Source organism: Saimiri boliviensis, chromosome 4 (assembly GCF_048565385.1).
Source record: "Saimiri boliviensis isolate mSaiBol1 chromosome 4, mSaiBol1.pri, whole genome shotgun sequence".
NCBI classification, from domain to species: domain Eukaryota; kingdom Metazoa; phylum Chordata; class Mammalia; order Primates; family Cebidae; genus Saimiri; species Saimiri boliviensis.
The window spans coordinates 60,063,371-60,088,740 of record NC_133452.1 but is presented as its reverse complement, the minus strand read 5'-3'; the positions used below and the strand labels follow the sequence as shown (position 1 = coordinate 60,088,740).

At 45.8% G+C, this 25,370-nt stretch overlaps 1 protein-coding gene across 2 annotated transcripts; it reads right to left on the bottom strand.

Moving 5' to 3' along the window:
* Positions 1-4,893: 4,893 nt before the first annotated feature.
* Positions 4,894-23,727, bottom strand: ZBTB24 (zinc finger and BTB domain containing 24). 2 transcript variants are annotated; one of them, XM_003935950.4, is made up of 7 exons: positions 23,536-23,727; positions 21,488-22,467; positions 17,356-17,523; positions 16,772-16,855; positions 16,018-16,101; positions 8,664-8,745; positions 4,894-7,960 (listed from the first exon to the last, which is right to left on the bottom strand). In XM_003935950.4, the coding sequence occupies exons 2-7, from the start codon at positions 22,437-22,439 to the stop codon at positions 7,237-7,239; spliced, it is 2,094 nt and encodes a 697-aa protein (XP_003935999.1). In that variant the 5' UTR covers positions 22,440-22,467; positions 23,536-23,727; the 3' UTR covers positions 4,894-7,236. The 2 variants fall into 2 exon arrangements, with proteins under 2 accessions (XP_003935999.1, XP_074253722.1); XM_074397621.1 differs by lacking the exon at positions 23,536-23,727 and adding an exon at positions 23,109-23,447.
* Positions 23,728-25,370: the final 1,643 nt, after the last annotated feature.

Sequence of the window (25,370 nt, the reverse complement as noted above, 5' to 3'; positions counted from 1 at the left end):
TGGAGTGCAATGGCGCGATCTCGGCTCACCGCAACCTCCGCCTCCTGGGTTCAGGCAATTCTCCTGCCTCAGCCTCCTGAGTAGCTGGGATTACAGGCACGTGCCACCACGCCCAGCTAATTTTTTGTATTTTTAGTAGAGACGGGGTTTCACCATGTTAACCAGGATGGTCTCGATCTCTCGACCTCGTGATCCACCCGTCTCGGCCTCCCAAAGTGCTGGAATTACAGGCTTGAGCCACCGCGCGCTGCCAATGAAGTCAGTTTTAAGAGTTCCATTCTAATGCTTTCGCAAATGGTAAAAACCTAGCAGTAGCCTAGGTTAAAAACTTGAGCCATTAAGACAGGATTCTCTTTCCCCTGCCCCATACCGTGTTCTGTCACCTCCCAATTTCTCATCTCATGGGCCTGGGGCCAGAAACTGGGTCCCTAGTACTGCAGGTGACATATTTAAGCCACCCTATAATATGGCTTTGCACCTGCAGTTCAGTATCTTCAAGCAATAAACCCATGGTCCTGGGCCAGGAAGCTGTGGCTGCAGTATAGCCAGAGACAGCCCCTGATGTAAAACCAGTGGCATCTGAGCTAAAAGTGTAGAGAGTCACGTGAGGACGTGACAGGGTGGTTTGATTGAGGTTAGAGGACTGAAGAGGGTAGTCCTGAATTCTGACAAATGAGTAGTCATGACTCAGAGTGGGGGCAGACAACTTTCAAAGCTGAGAAACCACCTGCCACAAAGCCCTCAGGCAGGAAAGAGCTGGATACAGCTTGGGGAACAGCAAGGAACCCATGTGCCTGGAAACCACAATAGGGAAGAGGGTCCCAAGAGGAAGCTGAATTGGAGATTTTACTCTAAATGCCATGGGAAACTGTAGAAGGATTTCAAGCAGAGCAGAGACATGGTGATATTTATCTTAGTAACTAATGCAAATCTATTCATTTAGCAAGGCACTCTGTTTGAGGCTAAGCTAAGTAAGGGTACAATGGTGAGCCCAAACAGATCACCACTTTCAGTGGAGAGAGCCCAGCAGGAGGTGGAAGAAAGGATTAATCAGGTCTTTGGCAGGAGTCCAGGCAAGTGGCATGGTGTACAGTGAGGATGGGAGAAGTGGATGGATTCAAAAGATACTTCAACGTGAAACTGACATAACATGGCCATGAATTGGGTGTGGGGGTGAGGTGGGCCCCATCAAGAATGAAGCCCAGCTTTCTCTCTTGGCTTGGAGTGGGTAAATCACAAATTTGGGGTCCTCATTCTTTCTTATTCTTTCTTCCAACCTTATTCCTTTGTATGCTGCTTTTTACCCCAGAAGTCAAAGCACAATTATGATTTCCAAGACTCGAAGATAACGCAGGGACTCTATCCTGTGAGGCTTCAAAGAGTAAACACACAAATAGGTTCAGGATCAGTTAAATAGTTAACTAAAATCATATTTTGGAAAATCATCTTCAAATTCATATTTAAAGTGACATACTATGGATATTAGGAATTCAGAATAAAAGTTCTCTACCCTGACCCCTGCCCAAATTTTTTCTTTTTCACACTTCATACTCAATATAGTACCACTTTTCAGACTCACATAAAAAACTTTATGTGAGTTTTTTATGTGAGTCTGTTACCAAAACGTGTTTAAATTCCTACGTTTTGTATTACTGAGCATGTGGGCTTATATCCTACTCCCAGCACTCTGAGGGCTGAGGTAGGAGGATCACTTGAGCTCAGGAGTTTGAGACCAGTCTGGGCAATGTAGTGAGATCTCATCTCTAAAAGTAATTTAAAAATTAGCTGAGCATGGTGGTGAATGCCTGTGGTCCCAGGTACTCAGGAGGCTAAGAGCTGCAGTGAGCCATGATCTTGCCACTGCACTTGACCCTGTGACAGAGCAAGACCCTATGTCCAAAAAAAAAAAAAAAAAAAAAAAAAAAAAAGTACTGTATTTGAATGAGCTTTAGTGTAAAAGCTGTTGATGTCCTACGTTTCAAGTTAGAATGAAACACACACACACACACACACACACACACACACACTCTCTCTCTCTCTTTCTCTCTCACACTCTCACTCACTGCAGTCAACTAAGTCAACTAAAGTCTTTTGCTGTTTAATTATTTGTAAAGAATTTGAGAACAGGACAAACTATCACGACATTCCAGCTTCTTTTAGATATCACTCCTCGAGAGCTGCTACTTACAAAACGAAGGCAAGATTTTTTACAGATCATACCTCTTTATCTGCTATTTAAAAAAGCAAGACAAAGGGTTTTCTTTCGATTCTTAAGAATTTAGGCGTAAGTTTAGAAACTGAAGATGAAATTTTACCTTAACACTTAACAGGATAACAAAACAAACCTACCCTTAATTTAAAATATCCTCAAAAATTTGCAAAAAGGGCTCACTTACAGAGGCTCCTGTTAAATAAGACATTTGCACCTTATTAATAACTTTCATCCAATTGACAAATTTTGATTAAGCTTTAAATCAATAGTAATGAAACACTAATATGATTGTATGACAGTTACTGAATTTCTGTAGATCATAGCTTTCACTATTATTGTTTTATGTAAAACGCTTATAACTATATGCTGCTGGCACATGCTTGTAATCCCAGCACTTTGGGAGGTTGAGGTGGGAGGACTGCTTGAGGACAGAAGTTTGAGACCAGCCTGGGCAACAAAGTTAAGACTCTGTCTCCACTTAAAAAAAAAAAGTATGCTATAATTTCAGACACAGACACTCAATTTTAGTCAAAAAGCTTCTATTACATTAAGCAGGACACAGGAAATAAGAAATTATTAATAAATAATTTTTTTTTGAGACAGTCTTGCTTTGTCATGAGGCACCAGGTTGGAGTGCAGTGGCGCGATCTCGGCTCACTACAACCTCCACCTCCCTGGTTCAAGCAGTTCTCCTGCCTCAGCCTCCAGAGTAGGTGGGACTACAGGCTTGTGCCACCAATGCCCAGCTAATTTTTGTATTTTTTTAGTAGAGATGGGGTTTCACCATGTTGGCCAGGATGGTCTCGATCTCCTGACCTTGTGATCCACCCACCTTGGCCTCCCAAAGTGCTGGGATTACAGAAGTGAGCCACCGTGCCTGGCCTAAATAATTTTTAATAAGAAATAAATTATTTAATAAGTAGGAAGTAAATTACTTATTTAATAAGAAAATTATCATTTTCTTTTGGTTCTATTAACCTTAGTAATAAGAAATCCAGCTTAAAGTTTTGAAAGTCTGTATTCTAGTTCTGGTTCTACCACTTAATAATGTATGACATTTGGCAACAGACTTTCTCTTTGGACTCCATGTTCTCATCTGTACAACAGGCATACTAATTACTTACCTCATCAGAATGTCATGCAGATTGAGAAATGCTTCCATTGGGTTAAGGTGCGTCCCAGACACTGCTCCCCTCCTGACTCCAGATGCCAGTTGTTAGGAGGTAAATTATTATATCTCCTACTCCAAATTTACCTGTTGATGTCCTAGTACCCAGCACCTCAGAATAAGATTGTGTTTGAAGAGTTGATTAAATGAGGTCATTAGTGTGAGCTGATCCCATATGACTGGTGTTCTTAAAAGAGATTAGGGCAGAGGGAAGATGTGAAGATACAAGCAGGGAAAGATGACTAGAAGGCAGGCCTCAGAAGAAATCAACCCCACGACACCTTGATCATGGACTTACTATTTTTTCAGTCACCCAGTCTGTTGGTATTTGTTATGGTAGTCCTGGCAAACTAATATACCAATCATGACCAGAGGTGACTGGAATCCTCCAACCAGAGGGTGCTGTGTAAATCTGTGTGCCGACACGGAAGTTCTGTGAGACCCAGTAAGATATGAGACATACTTAACACATCTGGCTTGGCTCCTGGCCAATAATGAGGACTCCACATGTGGAAGACATTATGTTCCCATTTATGAAAACCTAGAGAAGCATCTATGAGAATCCTAGGTAAGCAATTATGAGAATCTCTTTTCATTTCTCAGCATCATTTAATCTGTTGGCTCACAACACTTATAACATAAGAACCAACTGCAGAAAATACAGAGTAGAGGTGAGTTTCAAGCAGCACTGGGCAAGCACTTGAATAACTGATTTTGAAAGTAAGAGCTCTTCATTCCAAGGCTGGCCCTCTACTGGGAGAAAACCAAACATTCACCTTCAAAATGAGGTGTTTTAGGAGCCCCAAAGCATAACATTCTATTTCCTAAGAAACACACTTTGTATTTCTGGTTAAAACAATTTAAAAAATCGTACACATTTAGTGCAAAATGAACTGTGAAACACTGCGCTGGCAATGTAATTTCTCAAGGACACATAAGCCCTTTCACGTTCATGACATTTCTTTTGGGTACCCAAATCACAGAACTTTTTTATTCAAGGGGCAGAATGTATATTTTGGACAAAGAAAGAGGCTAGATTGACAAAGCTACCATTTTCTTGTTTCTCTTTGACAACTGGTCAAATAATTCAGGCACCGGTAGGACTGATGCTCGAGCCAGAAACAGGTGGCTCATGCTGTCTGTTTCACAATGTAGCAGTCATCAGCCACAGGTGCCTATTGAGTATTTGCACAGTGTCCCAAGAACTGGATTTTAATTTTAATTAACTTTACTATACATTTGTAAACCGATATTTCAATTCTTGAAAAAATCTTTTATCTGTAACTACTTGGTGTGAAAATGTTTTCAACTGTAAATTGTATGAAATCTAAATACAGAACAAGTATGTCCAATGAACATTAGCATCCACAGTGAGATGTATAGAAAGTGTAAAATACATACCAGATTTTGAAAGCTTAGTATGAAGAAGAGAATGTAAAATGTCCAATATATTTTTACATGTTGAAATATTTGGCAAATGTTGGATTAAAGTTTCATTAGTATTTTCACCTGCTTTTTATGTTTTTAAATGTGGCTACTAGAAAATTTAAAGTGGGCCGGGTGCAGTGGCTCAAGCCTGTAATCCCAGCACTTTGGGAGGCCGAGGTGGGTGGATCACAAGGTCAAGAGACTGAGACCATCCTGGTCAACATGGTGAAACCCCGTCTCTACTAAAAATACAAAAAATTAGCTGGGCATGGTGGTGCGTGCCTGCAATCCCAGCTACTCAGGAGGCTGAGGCAGGAGAATTGCCCGAACCCAGGAGGCGGAGGTTGCAGTGAGCCGAGATCGCGCCATTGCACTCCAGCCTGGGTAACAAGAGCAAAACTCCGTCTCAAAAAAAAAATAAATAAAAAAGAAAATTTAAAGTGACCTATGTCGCTCATGTCATACATAGTTCCCTTAGTGTAGAGGTAGACTGTTATAAAGCCAGTGAAACTTGACTTATTTATGTAAGCATATTTTCTGAATAATCACCTAGCTATCCAGAGTGAGTAAACATTCACTTACTTCAATATTTAATTTCCTGCAGAAAATGTGGATTGGTAGGAAGGCTTTGGAAGTCTGGTAAAAAACTTTGTGTTTTAAGAATGAAATTAAACAGTTTAGACAAGAATCTGAAATAGTATTTAGGGTTTAACAGTGTTTGTAAAAAATTGTTATCTTTGCTCTAGTCAGGCCTGATTTAACATTACTTTGGTTAAGATATATTATCATTTTGGAAATTTTGTGATTTACATATAATAAAATGTAGCTTAGGAAATATGCAACCAAAATGTTTTTATCTTCTCTCTAACCTGAAGAATTCTCTACTACTCTAACCTCCAAAGAACGTATTTGATTTAGGTAGAAATCAAAGATGTCAAAAACAAAACAATTAATGGAAAGACTCCAGTAATTTTATAGATTACCCCTACTCTCCATCAGCATTGTTAATTTAGACATACTAGTGCCCACTACTTTTTCTCAAAAATTCCCTACCAGCTTATATGACAGTGGTAAAAGAATTCAATAAAATATGCTTAGCTTGAAAATCTAACCCAAACATAATTTAATGTTTTGATGATGATTTAAAAATCATATAATTACAGACACATGCTGGCTACTACGTCTCTGAGGCTCAAAGTTATTTTGAAGATTAGAAGAAGATTAGCTGGGTGTGGTAGTACATCCCTGCAGTCCCAGCTACTAGAAAGCTGAGGTGGGAGGATTGCTCGAGTCCAGGAATTCAAGGTTACAGTGAGCAATGATTGTGCCACTGCACTCTAGCCTGGGTGATAGAGTGAGACGCTGTCTCTAAAAAAGAAAAGATTAGAAGATACTTACTTTGTGGGATTTAACCTACTCTGCCAAAATAATGAATTATAAGTTTCCATCTCCAGAACGTTATCAGACACAACACAGATCAACATTTTCAGGAGATCAGTTAGAATTCAGTTGAGTTTATATAAGACTTACATTACACTCAATAAAGTTTTATGTTCCAGGATAGTTAAGAAAGCTTTACCTTCATGAAAATCCAATTTCATTTCTGACAAAAATTCAGAATTTTGGGTGAATGCCTTGATCCAATTTTGTATTTCAGACTTAATTACAATTTTGATAGCTTGATTTTTAAAAATACGTAAATTTATGTTTCTTGGAAAAGATGAATTCAGAATTTTTTTTTAAAATCCTATACTTTTAGCTATTTTGTTACATGAATTTTGAATGAAAACACTGAGTTTATGAGTTTGACTTTTCCTGAAGCATGACACGATAAGCCCACTGTACGGCACAAAGATAAAACTCTGAGGCTCACTTCGTCTTCGGGGACTGGAATTAATTAAAAGGACAAATTTCCCAAACATTGTGATCCATCACATTTAGCCCTGACTTGTTTTGGTAACAACTGTGTTGCCTAAGAAAAATAAGAAAATGGAACCAATCATTCTGCCCAGTTCAACCACGATATGACTTCCTTTGTCCTGGAAAATAAATAAAGCAAAAAGAAAAACAAAAACTGGGGAGGTTGGCAAGACCATAACCTACGGCTGTGAACATTTAAACCTTATAGAAAACTTGAGATCAATGCCCCCAGAGGAAAACTACCCGACTCTTTACGAGATGTTGCAGATGAAAATGAAAACCAATCAACAATATTGAAATGCTAAATCCAAATCTGTACCTTAGACAAGACATACACACACACACACACACAGATCTTGCTACCTGGATGGTGAGCATTACAAACATCGGTCAGTCATCAAAGGAACTGCAAGTCAATGGTATGGAGAGCCTGACTTTAAGCATTCAAAATCCAGTCAGAGCTGGCTTATGACAAGAGACTAATCAAGCAGTCAAACATGTTTCCAGGTCAGCTTTGCTCCTGGCCAAGTGGCGTTGACTGTGGCACATGGTGAGTGGGTGGCAGCGCATCAGGCTCCTGTGTCAGCTGCAGGTGCTGAGCTGGAGCGGAAGTATTTGTAGCTAAATGGAGCTCCTCTGTTTGTTCTTGATGGGCGTGAAGATGTTCCAGAGTTTCTTTGGACAGAGTGATCACGTGCACTGGCTCTGTCTGTGAGGGCCCCATCTGGCTTTCAATCATATTGAGGCTCTGAATGTGTTCTGTTTGCTCCTGTTGAGCTGAGAGAATTAAATTCTGCAGTTGCTCTGGTTGCTGCGTGAGCAGGGTGAGATTAGCAGCCTGGTCTGCAGTCATGTTCTGGGAACTCTCTGCAGTCACAATGCTGATTCCCTGGCTAGGACCAGGCATGAAATTGATGTTATGTACAGAATCGGTTACAAGAAGCTGAATTTCCTGCTCTCCCGAGGTAGAGAGTTGATATGGCTGTAGCTGAAGAATATTCCTGACCTCTTCTGTATTATTACTGCCAGAAATGCTGCTGGCATCTGACACATGCTTCTCCTTGCTATGAATTTTCAAGTGAGCCTTCAAATTGTCTAAGCGAGCAAACTGTAAGTTACACTCAGGGCAGGAGAACGGCTTCTTGCCGGTGTGTAGAATGCAGTGTCTCCTCTTGGCACTGGAGTCAGAGAAGGATTTGCCACAAATGCCACATGAGTATGGCTTTTCTCCTCTACAAGAAATAAACATTTTATTTTTAAAATGGAAATACCTACTTACTACTTCCTGATTATTTAGGGAGAAGCCATCAAGAGTAGTGGAAAATAACTGGCTGCAAGTCATAAGTAAAGGGTTCTCCTACTAACTTAAGGACTTGAAGCAAGTCTCACTTTCATGGGCAGTTTCTAATCTGAAAATAGGGTGGGGGTGGTACCTGAGGAAGGGTGGCAGATGTGATAAAATTTTATGATTCCACAGTATGTATTTCAGATAAGAAAAGAAAGTAGGCTGGGCACAGTGGCTCACGCCTGTAATCCCAGCACTTTGGGAGGCTGAGGCAGGTGGTCAAGAGATCCAGACTATCCAAGGCAGGCAGTCAAGAGATCAAGACAAGGTCAAGAGATCGAGACTATACTGGCCAACATGGTGAAACCCTGTCTCTACCCAAAAATACAAAAATGAGCTGGGTGTGGGTCTCAGCTTCTTGGGAGGCCAAGGTGGTAGAATCACTTGAACTCCCACCTGCACTCCACCCTGGGTGACGGTGAGACCCTGTCTCAAAACAAACAAACAAAAAAGCCGAAGTAATAAACTGCACAGAAAATTCTGCCGGAGTAACAGTTGGGAGAAAACTATATAGGTGACACACGTCACCTCACTGAACATCAGAACCGAATGAGGTCTCCATGTGAGGAAAAATATCTGCAAAACTTTACCGATGGATTCTGATGTGGGTCTGAAGAGAACTCTTTGCTGTGAAAGATTTGCCACAGATTTCACAAGTAAATGGCTTCTCACCTAAAAAGAAGAAACCATTTAACAGTACACATTCAGCATAAGACAAAATCAAAAAAGCACTTCAATTTCACAATATAAACAGAGCTAAGGCAATCCCCTCCATAAGCGTAAATGAATGATGCTCTCACCAAGTATCTACTCTGTACCTAACCTAAGCACTGTGTGCCGAGTGCCAAGAGCATACACAGAAATCATAAGGCATGGTTCTTTCTCTTAAAAACCTGAAAAGTGCAACAAGGAGGTGAGTTACGCCCCATTTACTCCTGTTTTCTCCCCTTAGATATTACACCTATATTACATCTATGCTCTCCTGCCTTACTGCTTGGCTAGGTAGCCCCTTGACCCTAAAAAGAGTCCTGTGTGCTAGGGTCAGTTATGTATTATTCATGTTTCTATCAACCTTCCAAATATATCCAGAACCTGACCACTGCTCCTCCACGGCCACTGCCACTCTCTGGTCCACACCACCACCATCTCTTGCCTCCTACCGGCTTTCTGTTTCTGTTCTTGCTTCCCTGCCATAAACTATCAAAATGGCCACCAGAGTGAGCCTTGATGCAATCAGATCCTTTTATGCTTGGGCTGCAAATGTTCCCTTGGCTTCCTAACCCAAGATAAAACCCCAAATTCTTGGCCCATAAGTGATTACAGATCTGTACCCTATAAACCCCATTCCTCACCCCAAACCTCCCTGATCTTATCTCAGGCTGTCTCCCAGCATGGTTTACTCTCCTCATCTCCTTCAAATCTTTGTTCACATGTTATCTTATCAGCGAGGCTCCATCACCAAGAGCACTACCAACCTTGCCAGGCACTCCTTAGTCCAATTCTCCAATTTAGTTTTTCCACAATGCTACTGCTGCCTCATATACTATATATGTTATTTATTATCCATTTCTCCCTTCTTAAGATAATTTGTGGGCTCCCAGTACCCCAGTGCTGAGAATCTGGCCTGGCATGCCATTTCAGAGATCCCTGCTGAATGAATGAATTTCACGGGGGTGGCAGACATGAGATGTTATAACTGCTCCAGAACCCACTAGGCTTCATTAACATCAGCAAGTGCTTACTCAGTGTTAGTCTGCACACTGAACATACAATGACAGACTATTCATGGCCCCCAGAAACAAAATTAAATAATCATAATGCAGGCAAGAAAACTAAATTGGAAAAAAAGAAAAAGAAAAGCAAGCAGTAAAATCCGCTTAACTGGAGAACAGGAGAACAGCAAGGGAAAAGTGCAATTTGAAGTGGAAGATGGTCAGTGAGCTTCCCTTTCACAGCATATACTGGACAATTCAGGCAAGACATTTCTCCATCGAGGCAGAGGACACCTGTAACAACTTCAACTGAGACACCCATTCCTTAAGTCTATTTAGTTCTCAAACACTGATAGACCATCAACAAAGTACACAGCTAAGAAACAGAAAAGCAAGTTTAAAAGATGGGATGACTGCCTCAAATAACGCACAATCTACTTGAGATGCACAAAGCGATTAAGGAACACAGGACTGTGTTTCACTGAACATTAAAACGAGCGGTGTCAACAATACTGAGTACTGACAGGGTGCTGGATATGGGTGGGGCAGGATCTGGCTAGACTGGAGAGAAGACTGGACCAGGGTGCTAGTCTCAACAGTAAGAGCAGAAGCTGGTGTCAGAAATGGACATAGTGTGTGCTAGGAGTGACAAGGATCACTCTCAGGAGCCAGCAGGCCAAGCCACCAGGAATTATGAATTCCAGGCAGGGGACCCGTAGACCCTCCGGAAGTTTTTAGCAGAAGGACATGTGAAAATACTAAGAAAGCCGGGCGTGGTGGCTCAAGCCTGTAATCCCAGCACTTTGGGAGGCTGAGGCGGGTGGATCATGAGGTCAAGAGATCAAGACCATACTGGTCAACATAGTGAAACCCCGTCTCTACCAAAAATACAAAAAAAATTAGCTGGGCATGGTGGCGTGTGCCTGTAATCCCAGCTACTCAGGAGGCTGAGGCAGGAGACTTGCCTGAACCCAGGAGGCGGAGGTTGCGGTGAGCCGAGATCGCGCCATTGCACTCCAGCCTGGGTAACAAGAGTGAAACTCCGTCTCAAAAAAAAAAAAAAAAAAAAAAGAAAATACTAAGAAAATACACCTGGGAATGATGAGGAGGGTGGGCTGGAGGCCAGAGGACCTCTAACAGGCTATGCACAAGGGCTGGACCAGGAGGTGGCAGGAGGCAGATGGAGAAGCATAAGGTAAGAGGACGGGGCCTGAGAGGCATGGGGACCAGAAAGAAGTGTGTTACAAGAGGATTAGACAAAGGTGATTAAAGGAAAAGGCAGAGACAGGGGTGTGATGAGAGGTCCCGCCCAGGGCGACGTCAACAGAAGCACTGAAGCTGCTCCAGGGTGTGCTTCCAGACCCTTCTCTCAGCAGTCTCCTCCACGATCCCACCCTTCCCCTTCTCCAGTGACTTAAATCCTGGACCCCACTCCAGATAGTATTGATGACTCGCTGCTTCTTAACATCAAAGCTGGATTTCCCATGTCCATCTGCTGAAACCCAGAATAACTTTCTTGGATTGATGACATCATCACCCAGTGCCTGCCCAGCCAGGCACAACAGTCACAGTGACATCTCTCGTTCCATCAGCTGTCACATTCACCTGGCAGCCCAGTTCTGTCTAGACCCCTCAGCATCCTGCCTCCCACTGTGGACCACAGCTTTGTTTTTCTTAAAAAATTACCCATGTTCATTGCAAAGGAATCAAATATTGAAAATACAAAGATATAAAACCTGCTCCACCATTCTCCTCTCTTAAGACAACTGGTTAACAATGTCTTTACAGACAAATCTGTTTGTTTGCAGTCTTACTCTGTGAGGGCATCCAGTGCACGCTGTCTGTCACATCAGTAAAGCCACACTGCCATGTTAAGAGCCTGGGCTGTGTACCACTGTGTCTACTGCCTCAAATATACCTACCTGATCCCTTCCTGGGACATTCAGGTGGCTGCTAAGCTTGTGGAGTTATAAACAACATTGCCTGTGATGAATATCCTTAGGCAAACATCTTTACACAACTCCACGGTTTTCATTTTGGTAAGTATTGCAAAAGTTCCTTCCAGAAGGTTCCCAAATTATAGTCCCACCAACAATACATAAAGATGTGCATTTCCTCGTGTATTTGCCAATCTTGGCAGAAAAGGGACACACGCCAATGATAACTGTGAAGAGCATGGTTTGACACCTGGGTATTTGGCATTCCCACGTGATCTTCTCAGTCATTTCGCATCCTGTGCTCACACCTCTGCTGTGGCTCTGACCACACCATACTGTTTCATAATAGAGGTCACGTAAACTTTGTAAGGACGTGTGATGGTGAGGGGCCCCCAGGTCTCAGGAAGATGGGAAGACCCCAAGTCTCAACATTAATGATCTCAACACACAGCTGAGATTTGGGAAGCTTCAACTTTAAGACACAATGAGGCTGTGAATAGAACTTACTGAGCTTTATCATTTGTTCCCAGGCAGGGCCATCTACCTATGAAGCCCGCAGGGCAGAATCGGTGTTCACCGAGCACCATCCAGGAATAGGACACTGGTGGGGTGGGACTGCGGTGGGGTCAGAGGTGGCTCACCAGGCTTCTCCGTGGCCTAGGCTGATTCCCTTGACTTGCTCCCAGCTCACCATGCAATCTTCTGATCACTAACTTGGCTTTCAGGTATACTAATGTGACGGAGGAGGTGCTGTGGGCAACAGAAAGGTGTAATCCCTTTGTTGAGTTGATAAGTCTCTGGTTTATCACTCCTGTGAACTTGCTTGGCCTGACTGGGTCCCTGTAAACCTGACCTGCGCCAGGTATGAGGGCAAGATGTGAGCAGGAGAGCCTGAGATGCGGCGAACTGGCAGGTACTCTTGTTTGCCTGCTACTTTGCCTCCATCTCAAAGTGGGGATGCTCTCCTAGAAGAACATCTCTAATCAGCCTTTGACTTCTCCAGTGCTTGGTGCAGAACATCTAACCCAGAGAGAGTTTGTGCCTGAAAATCTAAGAGATGAATGACGGATCACCTCCAAAAGATGAAGTCTTGGTTTCCAGCTGAGCATAGCCTTCAGGGCAGGCCTGGCACTTCTCACCCTGGCTATGCTCAATGCCCAGGGAGCAGGGAAGTGGCATGCCAATGCCGTTCACCAACATTAAAGCAGATTCTCTGTGCTGATGCTAGGGACAGATGGGTCATACATAGTTGCTGCTCTTGGAGAGCCCCAATTTTTTGATGGGCTCAATTTCTTTTCATACTTCTGAGTCATGCAAACCACTTTACAGAGGCCCTTCTGTCTCCTTTTTAACCCATCACACATCTTCCACTTTCTCTTCTGCTTGTCAGAGTACACAGGCTGAAACGGGTTTGCTGGAATTACAGGGAGGAGGTCTCCTGTTCCTTTTCATCCCCACTTCAAGTCCTACTGCTACTCACAAAGACCAGAAACCTCACCCCCCCTTATACTCAGACAACAAAACCAAGTGGAAGTGTCTCCTCTGGCACTGTTCAGTGTAACCAAACCAGCTCCACTCTCCTTCACACCTCCTCCACCATCCCTGTCTCCCTGGGGAGCTCAGCACAGCGCTACATAACTATTTGCAGGCACATGTGTACATGTGAAAATCCAGAGTGATGCCTGCATCTCTCCCCTGAACTCCAGACCTGAATATCCAATGTTCTACCCCACACCTGCACACAGATGTCAAACAGACACCAACCAGTCCACAGTCTAACTTCTCATCTGTTCTTCCTAGTCTTTCCCAGTTTTTCCATCTTCCAGTGGCTTTTGCCTCTTCTTTCACCTCCCATATCCAATCATGAGCAAATCATATGCATTCTTCCTTGGAATATATCCAGAACTGGACCACCTGACACCACCTCTGTTGTTCCGAGCCCGACTACTGCACAGCCTCCTAATGGGCCTCTCTGCCTCCACCCTGGCTTTCCCCGACCTCACAGGGCAGCTGGACTGACCCTATTACAACCCTAAGTTATGCCATGTCACTGATCTCAGTAAAGCCACCTCCCACAGAATAAAATCCAAAGTCTTTACTGTGGCCTTCAAAGTACTTTAGCCCAAGTGTGCCCTACAATTCTTGAAGAGTACTTTAAAAACACCAATTCCCAGGCTCCACCTAGGTCAAGTCAATCAGAATCTTGGAGGCTGGGACCAGGTTTTTTTGTTTAAAGCTTCCCAGGTAGTAAAAGCATGAAGCTAAACTGAGAACATCCACCTACACCACAGCCTCCTACTCCCAGCTCTCTGGCTCTGCTCCTCCCAGCATGTCTCCAGCACGTCAAAAACATTCCTGTCTCAGGGCCATGTGCCCAGGGCTCCCCTTGCCTAGAATGCTCTCTCCTGGACATCCTCAATGGCTGGCTGGCTCCCCCACTGCATTCTCATCTCCATCCAAGACGCCACCTCATCTGTGAGACCTAGACCAGTCCATACATAAAAGAGCAGCTCCTGGCTGGGTACAGTGGCTCACATGTGTAATCCCAGCACTTTGGGAGGCTGAAGCAGGTGGATCATCTGAGGTCAGGAGTTCAAGACCAGCCTGGCGAACACGGCAAAACCCCTTCTCTACTAAAAATACAAAATTAGCAGGGCATGGTGGCACACGCCTTTATAGTCCCAGCTACTCGTGAGGCTGAAGCAGGAGAATCACTTGAACCGGAGAGGCAGAGGTTGCAGTGAGCCAAAATTGCGCCACAGCAATCCAGCCTAGGCAACAAGAGTGAAACTCCTTCTCCAAAAAAAAAAAAAGCTCCCCTTCCTGCCCCTTTACCCTGCATTTTATTCCTCAGTGTGTTCACACCACCTAATGTGTTATACTTGTCTGTACTCGGCCTTTCCTGCAGAATCTTGGCCCCTTAAGGCAGGGGCCTGTTCCCATCTCATTCACTGCTGAATCCTCAAAGCCTAAAACTGCCTGGTTCCCAGTAAGTGCTCAGTACACGTGTTAAAATCCATACCCTATGAGATGTTTACTAAATTTAAGAAGAAAAACCTGTATTTGAAAAATAACGTCCAGGCCAGGCATGGTGGCTCACACTTGAGGCCAGGAGTTTGAACAAGACCAGACTGGCTAACATGGTGAAACCCTGTCTCTATAAAAAATACAAAAACTAGCCAGGCATGGTGGCACACATCTGTAGTACCAGCTACTTGGGAAGCTGAGGCAAAAGAATTGCTTGAGCCTGGCAGGTGGAGGCTGCAGTGAGCTGAGATTGCACCACTGCACTCCTGCCTGCGCAACAGAGTGAGACAGTGACCTCCCCACAACACACACACACAAAAACCAAAACAAAAGTCCAGAGCACCATAAATCAATTTGCTATTTACATATTTCCAGTAGACAACAGAATCATTAAATACCTGCAATGGCAAGTTTTTCTTAGAAAAATCTAAGAGGCTTATTTTTAACACATGTTCTTTACCGAAGAAGATCCACTTTTCTGATCTTACATAAAAAAATGTGACCTGCCCTAATCAATCCTGCTTCCTTGTCATCTCTGAAACTGACTTTTCTGGAGGTGGTGCTGCTTAAGAGTTGGTTCTAGAGGAGAAAGTGGAGAAATTCTCAGTGTCTACACTACATTTGGTGTCTGTCACACTTTGCTGTCTTTTCTAAAAAAAATTATCTTGCTGGGAAAGGTGGCTGGCTCATGCCTGTCATCTCACACTCTGAGAGGCTCGGAGAGGTGGACTGCTTGAGCCCAGGAGTTCCAGACCAGCCTGGGCAACATAGTGGAACCCACCTCTACAAAAAATTTAAAAATTAACAATTAGGTAGGTGTGGTGGTATGCACCTGTGATCCTAGCTACTTGGAAGGCTGAGGTGGGAGGATCACTCTGGCCCAGGCCAAGACTGTGATAAGCCATGATCATGCCACTGCACTCTGGCCTGGATGACAGAGTGGGCCCTATCTCAAAAAAAAAAAAAAAAAAAAAAAAAGAGAACCAGACTCAGACTCACTCTGCTGTGGTATTAAATGAATTGTGACATATGAATAGTGCTCAGTAAGTGATCTCCGTTTTGCTCATCTATAAGAGATGTGATTTCCCCAAAGACAGTGCTGACAACATTCTGCCTTCAGCTTTTAAATTATCCTCTAACACAACTCCCATCCAATTTACAATCAACACTTCCAAACACAGGCTGAGCAAGGGACTCTGAGAAATTTATTCTTCACTCTCCTGAAAACACCCCAGGTACCGGGGGGGACAGACAACATGGAGTTTTACCTGTGTGTGTTCGCAGATGTTTCTTTAGCTGAGACACATCCATGAATTTGCGATGGCAGTCTTTGCATTCTGGTAATGAGTGGCCTTGTCGCAACAATAAAAAAAGTGTCAGTGCATATATGCTCTCCCTGCATTTTCTTCAGTGATTTGTGTTAAAGCACTTCCCTGAAAAATAATCACTTTAAATATGGCACTTTAACAACAAAAATTTTCTCATTAATTTGGTAACAGTTAATATTTTCCTAAGCACCTCAACTCACTGCCTCCTCCGAGAGAGCTAGGATCCTTCCAATTCTAAATGCAGCCTCTCCCTTTTTCCTCAAAGTACTGGTGTGACTGAGGCCACAAATGATCTCAAATGACATGCTGAACCCACATCCATTTCTTATCTTAGTTGGCAAGAAACAAAAAGGAAAACAGGTAGAAGCACGGGAGAGAAAGCCTGGGCTGACAGCCGTGGGTTGATGATGTTTCTGCCCAGGTACCACTAACAACCATGGACTGAAGCTCCCTCGGGCAAGTGGCACTTTTGAAAGATGCCAATTCCGTAGGGTTTCTGTGTGTGGCACCAAAACTGTAGTATACAAATAAAATTCACATGGTGGCAGACAATAACATAAGAACATATAATTTAGACTCTGAAGGCTCTTTCCCCTAAATACCTGTTTATCACCTACAACATGAACCTAATGTTTCAGGAACAGTTTTTGTTCGCATTCTTCCCCCCAATCTAAACATTCTCACTTTACCGTACCTGTATGAACTCGGTAATGGCTCTTTAGTTGTCTGTTCTGGCTGAAATATTTTCCACATTGATCACAGGTAAAAGACTTCTGTCCTGCCAAAAAAACCCAAAACACTAAAACATGCAAAAAACTATAAAGAACTAGAATGCTCATTAATAAGGGAAATACTACAGTGGACCCAGGTCCCCATTTTTCTACAAAAGACCCAAGTGACTTGTTTACACACCCAGAAGCCTTCAGTCTACCACGGAAACACCAATGTGCAAAGGTATGCAAGGCAACAGGGCGTAGTGGAGACTGGGGCAGAACAGGAGAATTTAAGTTTCCCCAAAGGTGTTCAAAGTAAAAATAATTCTAAACGTTGGTGGTTTAATCAAACATGCGTGCACACCAAACTCCCAGCAGCCAGTTTATAAGCTGAAGAATCAGTGCAGAACTCTCAACTGCACTTGGACGGATGCAAAAATCCTCTTTCAGTGACACCACATTGGAAATGATCCTAGGCTGAGAAAACACCGTTTAGGTGTTGGTAATGCCTACCCTGGGGAATGGGAATCTGTCGACAGCTGGCCCTCTGGGCAACCCCCACTACCTGAGTGCAGGCTCATGTGCTCCAGCAGCGAGTGCTTGGTGGTCAGACCCTTGCTGCACACGGTGCAGGTGTACGGCCGCTCGCCTGTGTGCATCCTGGTGTGGACCTGGAGAGAGTGCTTCTGGGCAAAGCATTTTCCGCACTCATTACATTTGAAAGGTCGCTCCCCTGGAAGAAGAGCCCCAGGAGCATGGTGTTAAGTAAGAATCCACACATCTTTCTGTCTCTCCCAAATTAAAATAACAATGGATTTTTAAAAGGTACACATTCCAAAAGGCCAATGAACACGAGAGATATCAGCAATACAATTTTGGAAGCTGGAACAGATGAATCTGAGGCCAGCAGTGGGTAGCACTGATGCAACCCATTTTTTTTTTTTTGTTGTTGTTAACAGGGTCTCACTCTATCACCCAGGCTGGAGTGCAGTGGCACTACCAGAGCTCCTATAGCCTCAACCTCCTAGGGAACAAATGATCCTCCCATTTCAGCCTCCTGAGTAGCTGGGATTACAGGTGTGTGCCACCACCACCACACCCACCTAGCTAATTAAAAACATTTTTTAAGAGACAGGATCTCACTATGTTGCCCAGGCCGGTCTCCAACTCCTGGGCTAAAGCAATCTTCCTGCCTCAGCCTCCCAAAGTGCTGGGATTACAGATATGAGCCACCACACCCAGCCCAATACAACCTAATTTTTAAGACACAATCTCCAAAAAGCTCAGGAATTTGGTGGCACCTGCTATCTCTGGAAACAGGGGTGAGGAAGGACAAATGAAAGTCTGTTTCAAAGGTACTTAGACTCTGATGAAATCTTCCATTCTACACAGCCAGGAGACTGTCCCTCTCCCCAAAAGAGGATGAGAATGTTCTCTGAGGAGGGTTAAGAAAAAGAGGTCTCTGGATTAGGGGTTTCTAGGCACAGCTGAATTGGGATCTGTGGGTAATGCCCCGACTAGCACCAAGGAAGGAGAGCTGTGCAAACCCCAGGCACAATTAGTGCCTGAAGAATACCTTAGTTTATAGTGTTATTACTCAGCTATTTCCTCCACATAATCTTTCTATATAATCATATAGGTATTGTAGTCGGAGCTGTACTGACACATTTAGTGCTGATTTATATAATCCTTCCAAATAACCATATAGTAGTTTGTAGAAGAAGGAATGCCTAGAGCAGTCACAGAACAGAAGCAGTACATGGGAAAACAGCCAGACCAGGATGAGAACCAATGACCCAGGTGGTGGCATCCCTGCCTGAAAGGGCATACGCTGTATGGCAAGAGCCTCTCCTCCTGATAAAGGGGTTGTAGTACCCTGAATCCAGTTCCTGCGGCAAGTAGGCCTCAGGCCTGAGATCCTGGAAATAACTGAGGGAGAAGAACCCCTCTGGTGTGACCAGTCACGGCAGCTGTATACCCTGTCAGTCTTTTCTTGCTTCTGTGCTAGCTCAAATCATCCTCCCATAAATATCTTAAGAGAAGAGCCCAAATCTGTTAGCTCCCACTGCACTGGCTTACAGTATCTATTAGAAACCCTTTGGAGTTTCCAGCCCCAGAAAAGAAGTGATGTGCATGACACCTGCTGCACATAGCCCACCTCCTTGCCTTGGTGACCTAATGGGGGTGAACCCCTTTTCTGTACACGACCCTCTAGTACTGTGCACGGCATAGCCCCCTATTGCGTACGGCCCACCTCTCTGCCCAGGTGACATAATGGGGTGGCCCCCTCGCTTGTGACTCACGTGATTATGTATGTCCTATCATTAAGCCTATACGCGATGACCTCACTCACGACCCTTCCCCCTGCTTGTACCTAATAAATACAGACACTTCTGGGCGTTCAAGGCCTCGCCTGTCTCCGCTCACTCACAGGTGGCGTGGCCCCACCGAGTCCAGATGCTCTTCACCAGTTTTTCAGTGTCCTATCTCTTTACTTCTCAGATCCTGCACCTCAGCACAGCAAAAGGGACACCCCACAACCCTGTGGGGCCAACAGCCCTACAGGGATCACCATAGGAAGAGTAAGTCAACATTTCTATCTGGGATGATGAGACTCCCTGACTCCTTCCCCCTCCTGCCCTGGAACTGGGTGAGCAGCCAGGCTTAGTGCCTCCAAGTGGGAGAGAAAAAGCGTCTTCCACTGGAACATGTTAGGTACAAGGTGAGAGAGCAAAGATGTGGAAGTCAGGCACCAGCAAGGACACGGGCCCAGCCGCACCACCTCTAGAGGGGTTATGGCAGGCCTCTATAACAACTGTTTCAGTACTGAGTGGGTAAGTTAAATATTAAAAGCCAGTGCGCTTGTACAAAGGCTGGAATGTAACAAAAGCCCACCAAGAGTCTTACCTAAGCTTCTCCTGGGCCTTAAAGTATGACAAAATAATGAAGGAATTCTTAACAGGACCCATTTAGGATCAAACAAGCTTTACTGGGGGTCTGAAGGAACTCCCCAAACCTCCATGGTTTAGCAGGAGATAAGGGTACTCACCCCAGCACCTAGACTCATTTAGATTAAAGAAACTTACTAAGACTCCAGAAGAAGGTCTTCGGGACTCAGATCTTAGTTACAGATTAAAAGAAGTTAATCACCTATGTCTTAGATGAATGCACACTTACACGTAGACATGTAACTTAGGAGGTATATAAGCTCTGAAAAACTTTTTAAATCTTGAGTTGGTCTGGCGATAACTTTCAGGACTTCTCCCTGTAACTGGTTACAGAAATAAAAACTATCTTCCTCCCCAGTTCATCTGCATCTCATTAGTGGGCCGTGAGAAACAGAAGCCGGACCCTTGGTTTGGTCTAGGAACAAGGTTTTACAGGCTCTCTTATACAAAACATTAGTTGGACATGCTGGCAGGTGCCTATAATCCCAGCTACTCGAGAGGCTGAAGGCTGGAGAATCGCTTGAACCCAGGAGGCAGAGGTTGCCTGGGTTCAAGTGAGTCAAGATCACGCCACTGCACTGCAGCCTGGGCAACAGAGCATGACTCGGTCTCAAAAAAAACAGTGAAAATATAACCTACTACAGTTCAACAAATATTTCTCAAGTATCTACTTTGTTCAAAGTACCAGAATTCCAGGTCTTCAACCTACCTGTAGCTGAAGTCTTTGGGGAGCTTTTAAAAGCACCCAGGCTCCAGACAATTAAATCAGAAGCTTTGGGGTTGAGGTCCAGGCACTGGTAGTTTTAGAAGCTCCCTAGGTGATTCTAATTTGCAGGCTGAGAACCACAGTACCAGATGCTGCTAGGTAACAGAAGACTCAAGCACCAGTCCCTACACTGTACTTAAGCTTACAATTAAGTTGAGGGATAGACAAGTGGCAACAACAACCTGACCCAAAGCAGAGTGAGTTTTAAGCACCCGAAAGGGCTCAAAGGAGGAAGGGATTTCTCCCTAGGGCTGCAGTGTCCAATTTGGTAGCCACTAGTCACACGTGGTTATTCAAATTTAAATGAAAATAAAATGTAAAATTCAGTTTCTCAGTCACACTAGGCACAATTCAAGTGCTCAAAAACCACGTGGCTTCTAGCCACCACATTGGACAGTGCAGATGTAGGAATATTTCCATCATCACAGAAGGGTGACATTGGTTAGTGCTGGGCTAAAGGGCCCAAAAAAGGGAAGGCATTTAAAGCTAAATGGCTGAGTTAGAAAGTGGTCCACACAGACTTGGGCCAAAGCATGGCTATGGTCAAGACGAAGAATGTTCAAGAATCAGAAAGTAGAGTACACGGGGCTAGATCTTGATAAGTGGACATTAAAGGATTCAATCAACAACTACAAATGAGAGAAGTTGTTGAATCAGGCTACCTGGGTTCAATCCGAGTTCTCTCACTAATGGGTGACTCTGGCAAGTTATTTAAGCTCCCTAGAACTTGGTGGCTTCATCTGTAAACTATGCACTTTTTTAGGAATCCACTGTTACATATTAGTAAATACGATTTAATCATACAATGTACAATGGGGATATTACCTACCTTGCAGGACTGTGAAGAAAATTAAGTGGAATAACATGCATAAAGGCTTTATTGCAATGCCCATCACATAGAAGTTGCACAGAAAATGAAAGTTATTATCATCACTACTCCAAATTCAGAAACACGCTGCAATAAGCCTTGAAAGCACCATTACCTGTGTGGCTCCTCTGGTGGATTGCTAAAAAGTGATTATACTTAAAGACCTTGCCACAGTCTTTACAACGAGCTTCAGGGCCTCCAGGGCGCTTTCTCCTTCCACAGATCCTCTTGGCTGAAACATGGTCCTCCTGATCCCCAACAAGTTTGTAATCTTTAAGTTTGACGGATCTCCGAATCATCCGCTTGCTGTACCGACTCTGGCTGGCCTGGCCATCCTGGGTCTTGGGATCATAGTTCTCATCTTTTTCAACTGGGATTTCCTCCTCTCTACTTGGCTCACAAGCAGGCTCCGATTCTTCCTTTTCTTTTGCTGCAATCTGCTCATTCAGTACACCACTGTCTCCTTTAACCACAAAGTTTTGTCTATTCTGAACGGAATTGTTCACTCTTAGCTGTATTTCTTCCTCTGCAGCCAGTTCTGATTTCTCCTCCTGCGGTGTGTTGACTTTCTTCGGTCTTCCCCGTTTCCGCTTTGGAGGATCGTTTTTCTTATTAGAGATAACAACCACTGGAGCACCAGCAGTGTTCAAAGTTGTTGGCTTTGGGGAGCTGTGATTATTTTGCAAGTCTGTGTAAGCCTTTACCAGGTCGTAGACTTTTAAGAACTGAGCAGTAGCCAGGATTTGTTCTGTACTTTTGTCACTGGCATGGAGATAACCTGTGTAGATAAATTCCAGCAGGATACCAAAGGTGTCTGCAACCATGCCTTCCAGCATATAAATGGATTGGCCAATCTCACCCTCTTCTGCAAACATCATTGAGAAGTATTCACTACTGGCAGCAAGTAAGGCTTTGTGGGCCCGGAAATGCACGTTCTCCACGATTAAAGTAATGTCACAGAGGAAGTCTTTCTTCCTCTGATCCGCAAAACTGGCCAGGACAGTGTCACTGTGAGTGACCGAGTGTACGACAAGCTGCCCAGAAGGATCTGGCAATGTTTCTGCCATTTTCTTCAGAAGCCACGAAGGCTTAAATCTGAAACAAGAAAACAAGGTTTAAAAAGGAGGAAGCACTGTTTAAAAGGTTAATACCAGCCCACATATCTTCCTATTCACATCATTAACTGAATTTTACCATTACCATTTTTAGTTAATTGCCTGTCTAAAAACTTAGCTCTGGGCCCAGACGCAGTGGCTCACACCTATAATCCCAGCCTGACAAACATGGTGAAACCCAGTGTCTACTAAAAATACAAAACATTAGCCAAGTGTGGTGGCGCATGCCTGTAATCCCAGCTACTCAGGTGGCTGAAGGCAGGAGAATCGCTTGAACCCAGGAGGCAGAGGTTGCGGTGAGTCAAGATCACGCCACTGCACTGCAGCCTGGGCCACAGAGGAGGCCAAGGCGGGTGAATCGCTTGAGATAAGCATGGGCAACATGGTGAGAATCCATCTATACAAAAAATATAAAAATTAGCCGGGCATGGTGGCGCCTGCCTGTGGTCCCAGCTACCGGGGAGGCTGAGGCAGGATCATCACCTAGGCCTGGATGTTCAAGGCTGCAGTGAGCCGTGATCACGCCACTGCACTCCAGCCTGGGCGACAGAACGAGACCCCCACCTCAAAAAATAAAAAAAAAAAACTTAGCTCTGGATTCTTATTCCTGCCGCACATTACCTAGCTGGGTGACTCTCCAATACTCATGGAACAGTTCAGGGTGTGCCTTCTCTAAAATGAAGGAATGGGAACAACCATCTCCAAAGTCCTCCGCAGCACGAACTTTCTATGATTGCACAACTATTTCAAGGTGAACGAAGCCGCCTCCATCTTCCAGATTATTAGCCATTTCGTGTGAGGGAACCAATGTGAAAAGAGTGAAGAAACATGTATGTACAAAGTGAATGTGAGGTAGCGGCAATAACAGAGCAATAACGTAAGCCGCGTGCGGCCGCCAGCCAGACGTGGGGCGGCGCGGAGTCCCCGGAACCCCGGGTCGACAGAGCAGGGAGAGGTGGCGCGCAAAGACCCCCCGCCTCCCGGCCCAGGCCCCGCGAGCCCGCCCCTGGAGCAGACGGCTGCGGAGGGGTCGGTGCGGCCGACCTACCTCTCAGGGCGGCCGGTGGGGTCCGGGTCGCCGCCAGCCCACCTAGCGGCCTGGCGGGAGACCCGCGCCGGGCCCCGCTGGCCCTCTGCTCCACTCGGCCAGTCTCTGGTGCTTCTGCGCCGCTCCGGCTTCTGCCCCTGCGCCGCCGACGAAGCCACGGCCAACCCGGAAGCGCGGCGCCGAGAGCAGCCTGCGCGCGGACGCCGGACCACGTGGCCCGCAGGCGCCCCTGGAGGCGGGGCTCACCAGAGCTGCGGGGCGGGGCAGGGAGGGGCAGCCGAGGCGTGACGAGACAGCGGGCCGGGAGCCAGGGGCCGCGGCGGGGCGGGGAGGAGCGGCAGCAGTTTGGGGTCGGGGGTCGGGGGTCGGGGGTCGGGGGGCGGGGCGGGGCGAGATAGAAGGCCCGGGCCTGACGCCGGGGCGGGGCGGGGCGCAGCATGGGGGAGGACGGGGGCAGGCGGCGGGGCGCTGGCCGGGGCGGGGCGGGGCGGGGCGGGGCGCAGGCCGGGGCGGGGCGGGGCGGGGCGGGGCGCAGCATCGGGGGAGGGACGGTGGCAGGCGGCGGGGCGCTGGCCGGGGCGGGGCGGGGCGGGGCGGGGCAGGGCGGGGCGCAGGCCGTGGCGGGGGGGCGGGGCGCAGCATGGGGGAGGACGGGGGCAGGCGGCGGGGCGCTGGCCGGGGCGGGGCGAGGCGGGGCGCAGGCCGGGGCGGGGCGGGGCGGGGCGGGGCGCAGCATCGGGGGAGGGACGGTGGCAGGCGGCGGGGCGCTGGCCGGGGCGGGGCGGGGCGGGGCAAGGCGGGGCGCAGGCCGTGGCGGGGGGGCGGGGCGCAGCATCGGGGGAGGGACGGTGGCAGGCGGCGGGGCGCAGCATCGGGGGAGGGACGGTGGCAGGCGGCGGGGCGCAGCATCGGGGGAGGGACGGTGGCAGGCGGCGGGGCGCTGGCCGGGGCCGGGCGCGGGCCGGCGCCCGGCGGAGGGCACCGCCCGGGAGCCCAGGCAGGAGCGACCTTTTCGGCGAATTGGGGGCAATGGACAGGAGAGGCGTTGTAACCCTGCACTTTGGGAAGTTTTATATCGTATTAAACTGTTAGCTTGACGCCAATACCTTAATCAATTTTATCTCTTCTTTGACACTGAATCTGGTGTTACTGGATGTGTAAAGGCATGAATCGCCTTTACTGTCTTCATTGTCGTCATCATCACCATCATCATTATCTAGTGCTAATATAATAACTATTACTTATCTCCTAAATGTTTTTCATATCTGCCTCCTTTTCATCCCCACTCCCGATGCCTTAGTCCAAGGGAATGAAGAGAGCATTGCAGTCGGAGAAACCTGAGTTCTGAGAGATCTTGGGCAAATTACTTACCCTCACAACTTCTTTACCTTTTTGCAGATGTTAATACTAGTGCCACTTTGGTAGGGTTGCAGTTACGTAAACAAGATTAAGTATGGAATGGGCTTAGGAAGTGCCTGGTTTAATTCATCTGCTGTGATTAAAATGATCATTATTATTCAGACTTTGATCATCTTTCTTCAATAGACTGTTTAGGGTTTCTTTGTGATTTCAGCTGCAGTTTTGTTCCCTTTAATACGCAGGAGTACAGAGGATCTCTCCAAGTGTGTATGAGATCCAGAGTCTAGAGTCACTCCTTGGCTTAGAATCCATGTGGCTCTCACATACCCTCTGGATAAAGTCCAAGCTTTTTTTTTTTTTTTTTTTTTTTTTTTTTTTTTTTTTTTTTTTGAGACGGAGTTTCGCTCTTGTTACCCAGGCTGGAGTGCAATGGCACGATCTCGGCTCACCACAACCTCCCCCTCCTGGGTTCAGAC